This window comes from Bison bison, unplaced genomic scaffold (genome assembly GCF_000754665.1).
Source record: "Bison bison bison isolate TAMUID 2011002044 unplaced genomic scaffold, Bison_UMD1.0 scf7180017864037, whole genome shotgun sequence".
In the NCBI taxonomy this organism is placed as follows: Eukaryota; Metazoa; Chordata; class Mammalia; order Artiodactyla; family Bovidae; genus Bison; species Bison bison.
Genome location: NW_011494609.1, coordinates 2932006 through 2943083, shown reverse-complemented (window position 1 = coordinate 2943083; position 11078 = coordinate 2932006). Strand labels below are relative to the sequence as shown.

Here is an 11078-nt window from a genome sequence, read left to right as displayed (position 1 = left end):
GAAGGCAGGCAGGTCCGGCCCGCGCGCGCGGCCTTCTAGTCCGGCAGGTGGAGGTCAGGTGGGTCACGGCCCGCCAGCCGGCCGGCGGATGCTGGAGCCGCGCGCGGCTTTGTTTTGGTTCCCAGTCCTACTCGGGAAGCTGGTCTAGGAATTGAAATCTTTTGTGAGATGAAGGTTTTCCCCGTGGAGGAAAGACCACCCCCCGCCACCACCCCAAGCCTTCCAGACTGCCCTCTGGAGAAGGGAATCTGAGCCGCAGTGCGCGCTCGGCCCGCCTGCGTCGTCTTGCAGTCTCGCCGCCGGCTGCTGACGCCCTAAATGGTCCATAAAGCATCTCTGTGCCCTGCTTATGGAGGCTGTTACCCTCAGGTGTTTCCCCTGATCTGGGACAGCTGCCCTACCCTCGAGAGAACCCTGGTAGGATTTTTTTTGGTAAGAAAGTAGAGGCGCCTTTTCCCCGCCAAAGCTGGCGCCCGTTGTACGCCTCACGTTTTTCCACTACAATCTAATTACCACTCTGAAAGACCCCATTCAAAATCATGTGTGGCCTAGAGTCGATTAAACGGCTTGCAGATGAGTGTTTTTTCTGTGCTGTGGCAGAGGATCATTATTTATCGATAAGTGGGTCTCTCTCATGAGAGATGTGACTTTTTGACATTTTTTTCACTTTTATATTTTCATCTCAGAAACAGGTCTTTCATGTCAACATTTCTAAAACTAACTTCTTTTGGATCTAGGTGTTTGATTTTTCACTTCAGCTTGCTTTTCTAAGAAATTAAGCGTGGTTAAGGTGAGAGATTCCCAGCTGAGAGTTTTCCATTTTTTTCTGGCGGATTCATCTGGCCCCATGTGCTTGTTTATAGGACTGCTCCTTTGAGTGTAATTGTTACTAGACTGTCATACTCAGTCAGTATACTGAGTTATTGAGTCTCTCACAGAAAAGGTATCCGGAGGAGATTGCAAAATCATTGTCAGGGGAGCTCTATAAAGGTTGTACTCTTGAGTTTTACCTGTGGCGTAATATGGTTGAGGCTCTGTGGCATCTGGCTGGCCTGAACTGGAATCCTGATTCTGCCAGTTGCTTGCCCCAGTGGGACCCTGGCACCTTTTTTGGAAGGCCTCAATCCCGGCATCGTTATCTGGAAGTTGATGATACCTATCTACTAGGACTCTTGTGTGTAGCATGAGAGAAATACATGCAGAAATGATGGGTTTACCAAGCCCACCTAGGAGTCTCACTTACAAGCATAGCAGCAGGTGCCCCATATTTTGAAATAAAAGAGCTTGCTTGACTGTTTCCAAACTTCTCACCTGTGCTGTTAGTGACATCAAGGAGGCTTTCTTCTTACAACCAACCATAACATTGAACTGTTCCAGTTACCCGCTTTTACTGGGCTCACACCTTGCTTCCCATGAGCAGTGGTGCCCCTTGGCTGTCCCATCTCCTAAACACACATGCTGTCACTGACAAGGCTCTCTTCCTTCTAGCAAGTGCCCACACCTGTGGACTTTGAGGACTTCTCTGCTGTTCGTTGGGCTCCCTCTGCCCTCCTTGCCAGCATCACTCTGATACCTCAGCCAACCCTCCATCACTGTGTGCACATTAATTTTTTAAAATGTATCCTTTAGTTTTTATTGTATTTTCAGTTTTTTTGCAGTACCTTGAGGCATGTGGGCTCTTTGTTCCCCATCCAGGGATGGAACCCATGCCGCCTGCATTGGCATCAAGGAGTCTTAATTACTGGACTGCCAGGGAAGTTCCATGCCACGTTAAATTGAAATTACATGTTTAGGCATTTCCTCTTTTATTAGGCTCTGAACTGTAAGAGTCGAACCCTGCCTTGTTCTTGTTTCTTTCCCCAGTGCTTTGACACCTAATAGAGTGAACAGACTGCATGGAGTATTACAGTGGTTCAGAATATGGGATATCAGACTTATAAATCTCCTGGAATTAAAAAAAAAACACGTAGACCATTGTGATGTACTAAATTCTTATGTCTTTACTCAGCAAAACAAACTACATCTCTCATTACCATCCTTATTCTTTTCAAAAACTATGAAATATTATTTCAGAAAAAAAGACAGGCTTTTCCAGGAATGAGCCGACAGTCCTATCGCGTACCTATGCGTAGTGCAGTGTGTTTTTGCAGGGAGGTCCAGCATGTGCAAAAGCCCCGTGAAAGGATGAATTAGGACAAGCAGAGTGCTGCAAGGAGACAGGCAGGTAGAGCCTTGCAGGTCCAGAAGTGGGCTGGGCATGAAGGGAATGAGGGCTTACTATATATAGACTCAATGAAGTGAAATCGCTCGACTATTTGCAACCCCATGAACTGTAACCTACCAGGCTCCTCCGTCCATGGGATTTTCTAGGTAAGAGTACTGGAGTGGGTTGCCATTTCCTTCTCCAGAGGATCTTCCTGACCCAGGGATCAAACCCGTGTCTCCCGCATTGCAGGCAGCTGCTTTACCCTCTGAGCCACCAGAGAAGCCCAGTGGGAAGAGTTTAAACATGGTGGGGAAGTGTTTTATGTTTTAAGAGGACTTGGAGCGCTGTGTGAAAGTACGCACAGGAGCAGAGAGACAAGAGTCTGAAGGAGAAGCCTTAGGCTTCTGCAAGCTTGCAGGAGAAAGATGACTCACTCAGTGGAGAATCCACGGGTGTGTTGGAAGATGAGCTAACAGGACTTGGGCTCAGTGTGGCTGATAAAGAGAAGGAAGAGTTCAGGACAACGTCAGAGGTCTCATAGGTGGAGGGGCCGCTTTCTGAGGAAAGGAAGACTGGAGAGGGAACATGCTGTGCAGGTAGAATCCAGAGTGGAGGGTTTTTTTTTTTTTTCTTTTTTTCAGTTATTTGTTTTTTAAGTTTAAGTTTATTTAAGTTTAATTGGAGGATAATTGCTTTTTACAATGTTGTGTTGGTTTCTGCCATGCAACGATTGAGTCAGTCGAAAGTGTACATATACCCCTCTAAGAGTGGAGGGCTTTTTTTTTTAAGTTTATTTTTAATTGGAGGATAATTGCTTTGCAGTGTTGTGTTGGTTTCTGCCGTGCCCAATGATTGAGTCAGTCGAAAGTGTACACATATCCCCTCCAAGAATGGAGGGTTTTTTTGCACAAGCAACTTAAATGCCCACTGACCGATGAATGGATAAGGAAGATAAGGTGTATATACACAGTAGAATACTGCTCAGCCATAAAAAACAAATGGAATAATACCATTTGCAGCAACATGGATGCAACTGGAGATTATCATGCTAAGTGAAGTAAGTTAGACAGGGAAGGACAAATATTGTATGATATCACTTCTGTATGCAATCTAAAATGTGACACGAATGAACTTATCTATAAAACGGAAACAGACAGAGAACAGATTTGTGGTTGCCGAGGGAGAGGGGAGGAGGGGGAGGCATGGATTGGGAGTTTGGGGTTAGCAGATGTGAACTATTGTATATAGAATGGATAAACACCAAGGTCCTACTGTATAGCATGGGGAGCTATAGTCAATATTCTATAGTAAACCTACTGGAAAAGAAAAAAGGAGTGGAGGGTTTTTTAAAAACAGTGTTGTTGAGTTATAATTTACAGACCATAAAATTCTTTCATTTCAGTATATCATTCAATGATTTTTAGTAAACTTATGGAGTTATGCAGCCATGGCCATAATCCAGTTTTTAGCACATTTCCATTACCCATCCATGCCCCACTCCCCCCTCCACCCCCAATAAAAAAGATCCCTTGTGCTCATTTGCAGTTACTCCCTGTTCCTACTCCCCACCCTAAGCAACCACTCATGCATCCACTTGCCATCTCTACAGACTGGCCTCTTCTGGGCATTTCATATAAATGGAGTCATGCGATACATGGCCTTTTATGACCGGCTTCTTCCACTAAGCTTGTATCTTCCAGGTGCATCCACATGTTCAGCGCTTTGTTCTTTCTCATCACCGAGGAGCATGCCATCACATGGCTAGACTTCATGTTGTTGATGGACACTAGAGAGTCTAGTTTCGGACGCGCTGTTTCAGACGTGTAGAGAAGTCAAGGAAGCATTGGCATGAATTTGGGTCTTCGAGGGGGAGGTTTGGAGGGCTATAAACCTGTGAGTCATGAACATGAAGCTGGTATTAATTACTTAAAGGAATAGATCATTGAGGGGAGAGAGAGAGGGTGGGAGGGGCCCAAGCATGTTGCCCGGGAATGCCAGCATCTGGCAGGCGTGTAGATGAGGGTGGGTCTGCAGAGAGGTGGGTGGGAGCCAGCACAGGGCGGATGGCCCAGAGGAGTGTGTGCTGATGGGAGGCTGTCTGCAGGAGGAGGAAGTGGCCTGCCACAGAGGAGTGTGTGCTGATGGGAGGCTGTCTGCAGGAGGAGGAAGTGGCCTGCCACACCGTCCTCCTGTGAGCGGAATGAGGAAGCAGAGTCCACTCGCGTTGATGATTTGAAAGTCAGTTGTGTTGGCCTTATCACAGGGGACCCGGAGCAATCAGAAAGCGAAGAGGATAAGACCTGGAGGGTCTTAAAACTTCCCCATAGCTATGAAACGAAACATTGAGTCTTAAAGATCACGTTGTCCCTGCAGCTCAGTTTCTTCTGTGAAGTAGTATTTGCCTCTGTATCTGATTGATGACATGAAGTTTGGTTAGCACACTGACGCTGCCTCGGGGGAATTTACTCACGTCACCATTACTCCATGCTTCTCTCTCCTTCCAGAACGTGAGCTAGTGAGATACCACGTAGGCTCATAAGTCAGGATCATGTTTAGCTGTGAGTAACAGAACACTTGATTTAACAGCTTAAACTCAACTCTTAACATGCAGAAAGCAGTAAGTCCGGGGCAGAGTGTCCAAGGTTGGTGTGGCGCCTTCCTTCCACTTAATGCATGGGAGTCATGCCCTAAAGATGGCTCTTTCCCCTGGGTTGCAAGGTGAGGCTTCAGCTCCAACATCAAACCTTTGTTTTGAGGCATAAAATAGGGGAAAGGTGGAAGGCAAAAGGCCAGAGGAGTCCACTCTACCACCGCTGCCTCAGGCTTTGCAGTAGCTGCAGTCCTCATGTATAATGAATGCATCTAGCCACAGGGGAGAAAAAAAAAGAATATACAAGGGCCAAAAGAAAATGGCAAGCACCTGGGCCCTGGTGTAACACACCTCCATCCAGACTCCTCGCCTGGAGACATAGCACCATGGGGGCAGCACCCTGTCGGGGGCCAGGCAGGTAACCACTACTTAGAAAATAAACAGTCAAGGCGTCCCAGGTGGCGCAGTGGTAAAGAATGCACCTGCGATGCGGGAGATGTGGGTTTGATCCCTGGGTTGGGGAAGATCCCCTGCACCAAGACCCTGCTCCAGTATTCTTGCCTGGAAAATCCCACAGACAAGGGAGCCTGGTGGGCTACAGTCCATGGGGAGTCAGACAATGACTGAGCACACCCACACGCAAATGAACGGTCATGTGGTGGATTTCTGACACCACTGCTGTCAGACATGTCACGCTTAGATCCTTGGGCTTTTTAACTTTTTTTCCCCCCACCTGATTTTCTTGTAGAATACTTACAGTCCTGTCTTGGAGTCTATCTGTAAAGGATTGGGTGCTAAACCAACTGTTCAGTTAGGACACAGATCTGCTTTTCCTTAGGGCTAGTAGATGCCCCCATGCTGGCAGGAACCACGTGCATTCAGAATTCGCAGTTGGCAACAACACGCAGTTAGCTACTTGGTGAGTTTCGCTCCTAGAGTTCACTTTGTCCATTAAGTGGAACCCTAGCGTGTTCCTTCTTTCAGCTTCATCCATTTGTCTCCCTCAGAGTCCAGGAGACGCCAGAACCATTTATCTTTTATGTCCCCTAGTGCCTGGCTCAGCAGCCTTGCTAAATATTTGAGTTGGATCACCCAGCCCGTCTGGGTATAAGAGTGTTTGTGGCCACGTGGCCTCCAGGGCAGTGGGCTGGGGACACTTTACATCCTTGAAGAGCTGCCGCATCTGTTTGTCCTCTGATTCCCTCTTAGATACCTTTTCTGCTGCGAGAATGAAAGATGGATCCAGAGGAGCAAGAGCTGTTGAATGATTACAGATACAGAAATTACTCTTCCGTGATCGAAAAGGCATTAAGAAATTTCGAGTCCTCGAGTGAATGGGCGGATCTCATATCTTCCTTGGGCAAGCTCAACAAGGTATGTGGGGCTGGGAGTGTTTGCACTGTGGGGGCAGGGGGCGGGCACACAGCTGTCCTTTTATTGTTTCAAGGACTTGTCTTTTTAATATTACACTGCATGCAGATTACAGCCATCAGATAAGAAGAACCGCCACTAATTTGTCACCCGAGTTACACCTGCTATTAACCTGTCAGCATATGAACCTCCTCTTCCAGCCCTTTCTTTCTGAGCACACAGTATAGTGTGGATAGAGTCCATAGAACAGCTGAACTCTTTTTTTTCTCAACAATATTTAGTTCTAAACAAGATAAATTTATAAATGATCCATTTATTCAAAGATGAATTGTCCTTCCTGTACTGCTCAGAATTTTTATGGCTTTTTTTTTTTCCCCTTCTCTAATCTTTTCCACCATTTTACTGCTAACTGGTAACTCCTAGAAGAATAAAGGATGAAGCAGTTATGGAAATCTGCCCAGAAATTGTGTGTGTGTGTTTGGACAAGGGAAAGTGGGTTGGGTCTAAGGAGACCAAAACCGATCACTTGTGGGCTTGAGTTCGTGTGCCGTGGATGGGGACCTTTGTTTATTTCCGTCCTGCCCAGAAGGAGGGTGATTACTGTGACCTTTAGGAAGACGATAACCTGGGCTCAGAGAGGCTGTGCCTGGTTCTATTGCCGGTTACCTGGGCTCCTGGGTGTGACACCTGACTTTGGAGCCCAAGTGACGTATGGGTGCTGGGAGGTAGCTAACCGAGTCTGGGGGGGTCCCCACTCTCCAGGTCACACACACCAGGGGGGCTCAAACAAACCCCACTAGAGAGAATTTGTCCATTTACTGCTTCAAGGAGCCAGGGGGAGAGAGAAGGTGGGCAGCCTGACCACAGGGGCGGCCCCTGAGCAGCTGTCCAGCACCAACCGCCCGAAAGCAGCTATCAGCACCCACAGATGGCAGAGAGGAGATGGGCGGTTATTGCAGATAGTGCCCAGGAAGCTGCGTGGTCTCTGCAAAGTGTATTTACAACATGTGAACCCCGTGGCTGGTGCTGGCTGGGAGGAAAGTGGAAGTGTAAGTCACTCAGTTGTGTCTGACTTTTTGTGACCCCATGAAATGTGGCCCACCAGGCTCCTCTGTCCATGGAATTCCCCTTGAATACTGGAGTGGTTGCCAACCCCTTCTTTAGGGAATCGTTCCAACACAGAGATTGAACCCTCATCTTCTGTATCGCAGGCAGATTCTTTATTGTCTGAACCCCCAGGGTTGGGATGGAGACGTATAATAAAACAGCAAATAAGAGCTTGAGAATGCTTTGGTGGCAGAGCTCTGACTTAGGACTTTTCTGGCTGAAGGTAATATTCACTGTGTTGCACAGAGGTAAGCTGCTTTTTTAGGGGAAAGCGAGATGCCCTGGAGTGGGACTTGGACACATTCCAGTTCTTCTACGTATTTTACTATTTTAGTACTTGACTCTCCTGGAATCTAATAATACCATACTTGGGGAGAGGGGGATGTGCTTACTGCTTTTCTGTTGAGTTAAAATTCATGCAACATAAAATTTACTTTTTTTTTTTTTTTACCATTTTTTTTATTTTTGTTGTTTGTGCTGGGTGTTTGTTGCTAGGTGGGCTTTTCTGTAGTCACGGCGAGCAGGGGATACTCTGTAGTTGCACAGGCCCTCATGGTGATGGCTTCTCTTGTTGCAGAACACGGGGTCTAGGACCCAGGGGTTTCAGTAGTTGTGGCTCCCGGGCTCTAGAGCGCAGCCTCAGGAGTTGCGGCGCACAGGCTTAAGTTGCTCTGTGGCGTGTGGGATCTTCCCAGACCAGGGATCGAACCTGTATCTCCTGCCTTGGCAGTGGACTCTTTCCCACTGAGCCACCAAGCCCCAATCAACCATCTTAAAATACATGGCTTTTAGTGCATTCATGATGTATGACCGTCACCAGTGTCTACTTCCCAGACATTTTCACCACCCCGAGGGAAACCCTCCCCATTTCTGTCTTTACCCAGGCCCTGGTAGTCACTAATCTACTTTCTGTATCTGTGGATATTTCATATAAAAGGGATCGTACGATAATGTGGCACTTTTGTGTCTGGCTTCTTTCACTTAGTGTGTTTCCAAGGTCCATCCACGTTGTAGCCTGTATCAGTACTTCATTGATTTATGGCTGAATAATGTGCCGGGGTATGAACAGACCACATTTTGTTTAGCCATTCTTCAGTTGGCTCTTCAGAGTAGTCCCGTGTGAATATTTGTGTACAAGTTTTTGTTTGAACACCTGTCTTTGTTTCTTTCAGGAGTATACCTAGGAGTGGGATTAGTCACGTGGTTACTCTATATTGAAGTTATTGAGGAACCATCAAGATGTTTTCCGCAGTAGCTACCCCATTTCACATGCCCACCAGCTACGTATTAGGGCTCCAATTTCTTCTCGTTCTCAGTTTTCAGGGTGGTTTTCTTTTTTGACAATAGCCATTCTAGTGGGTGTGAAGCGGTATATCTTACATACCTTAGGGTTTTGATTTGCATTCCCCTAATGACTAAAATTTTGAGCATCTTGTCACTTGCTTGTTGGCCATTTGTATATCTTTCTTGGAGAAATTTCTATTCAAGTATTTTGTTTATTTTTTTAACTATGCTACTTGTCTTTTTGTTGTGATTTGTAACAGTTTCTTTTATATCCTGGATTCTGGTCCTTTACAGGATTTATGATTTGCAGATTGTTTTTTTCCCCGTTCTTTAGGCTGTCTTTTGATGCACACCATTTTAAAATTTTTGGTGAAGTCTCATTTGTTTTTTCTTTTGTTGATTATGCTCTTGGTGCATATCTGAGAAACCATTGCCAATTCCACGATGAAGAAGATTTACCCCTGTGTTTTCTTCTTCTAAGAGTTTTTAGTTTTTGTTTTTGCAATTAGATCTTTGATTCATTTTGAGTTAATTTGTGTTTTTTGTTGTTGTTGTTTTTCATAGATGAATATTGAGTTTGTAGTAAGAATAAAATTACCTCATAGCACATATGCAATTCAGACATTAAAAATTAAGCAATCTATGGTTGGGAAATGCAAACAATATGATAAACAAATACATGATATGAAATAAATACATGATAAACGCAATTAAAAAGTATATGATAAAAACATTGACCATATTATGGTATATAACCAGAGACATTAAATGTTTCAGATGGAAGGAGTATAGGTTTGGGCATGTGCAAGCATTCTAACGTTCTGGAAATATTTTTTTCCTTTAAATCTAATTTTTTATTTTATATCAGAGTACAGTCGATTTACAATATTCGTTTCAGGTGTACAGCAAAGTGTGTCCACTGCACATGTACGTGTTCCATTCTTTTTCGGGTTCTTTCCCCATGTAGGTTGTTACAGATTACTGAGTAGAGTTTCCTGTGCCATATAGTAGGTCCTTGTTCATCATCTGTTTAGTAGCTATATAGTAGCATGTATCTGTTAATCCCCAAATCCTAATTTCTTTCCCTGATTATCTAACCCTAATTTATCTTTCCCCCTACCTTTGCCCTTTAGTAACCATATCTTTGTTTGTGAAATCTGGGACTCTGTTTCTGTTTTGTAAATGAGTTAATTTGTATTATTTTTTAGATTCCACCTATAAGCGATTATGTGACACTTGTCTTTTATATACTTCAATTGTGTAAGCTCCAGGTCCGTCCATGTTGCTGCAGACGGCATCAGCTCATTCTTTTTCACGGCTGAGTAACACTCCACGGTGTACTCATGCCACGTTATCTCCATCCGTTCATCTGTTGATGGACGTTTAAGTTGCTTCCATGTCTTGGCTGTTGTAAATAGTGCTGCAATGAACGTGGGGGTGCGTGTTTCTTTGGTGCGTGTTTCTTTTCAAATCATGTTTGTCTCTGGATATATGCCCAGGAATGCGATTGCGGGATCATATGGTAGTTTGTTTTTAGTTTTTTAAGGAACCTCTAAACTGTTCTCCATAGTGGCTGCACCAATTTACATTCCCACTAACAGTGTAGGAGGATTCCCTTTTCTCCACACCCTTTCCAGCATTTATTGTTTATACTCTTTGATGATAGACATGCTGATCAAGTTAATTTTTGTACATGGCTTAAGGAGGCTCCAACTTCATTCCTTCTCACATGGAAATCTAGTTGTTTTACATGTGGAAAACCATCTGTTGACGAGACTGTTCTTTTGAAGGGCCTTGGAATCCTTGTTGAAAATCAGTTATCTATAGAAAGATGTTTAATTCTTGACTTTCCTCTTTTTCCATTTATCCTTATGTCTATCTTTATGCCACTTTGTTTATTGTAGTTTTGTAGTAAGTTTTGAAATGGGGAAGTAAGAGTCCTTGAACTTGGTTGTTCTTTTTCAGAGTTGTTCTGGATTCCTTGACATTCTGTATGAATTTTAGGATCAGCATGTCAATTTCTGCAAAAAAGCCAAGTGGGATTTTGATAGGGATTACACGGACTCTGTAGATTGCTTTGGGAAGTATTGCCATGTGCACAATATTGTCTTCTAATCCATGAACACAGAGTATTTTTCCATTTATTTAGGAACATACACACACATATATATTTATTGACTTTTGGCTGTGCTGGGTCTTCCTTGCCGCACGGGCTTTTCTTTGGTTGCAGTGAACGGGAGCTCTTCTCTAGCTGCAGTGTGCAGGCTTCTTATAGTGGTGGCTTCTCTTGTTGCAGAGCACAGGCTCTAGGGCGCACAGGCGTCAGGAGTTGCAGTTCCTGGGCTTTAGAACACAGGCTCAGTAGTTGTGGTGCACGGGCTTAGTTGTTCCAAGACATGTGAGATCTTCCCAGAGCAGAGATCGATAAACCGATGTGTCCGGCATAAGCAGGCAGATTCTTTACCACTGGGCCACCAGGCAAGCTCAGAACATGTTTATTTTGAGGTAGGTAAAATTATG

The 11078-nt window shown here is 44.8% G+C and overlaps 1 protein-coding gene across 1 annotated transcript in view; it reads left to right on the top strand.

Annotated features, from left to right (window-relative positions):
• The first annotated feature begins 6010 nt into the window (after window positions 1-6010).
• DOPEY2 (dopey family member 2) overlaps window positions 6011-11078 on the top strand; it is a 125480-nt gene continuing 120412 nt past the window's right edge. The window contains exon 1 of the mRNA XM_010834844.1: window positions 6011-6170. Coding sequence (XP_010833146.1) covers window positions 6033-6170 — 138 coding nt within the window. The 5' untranslated portion in view covers window positions 6011-6032. The remainder of the gene's footprint in view (window positions 6171-11078) is intronic.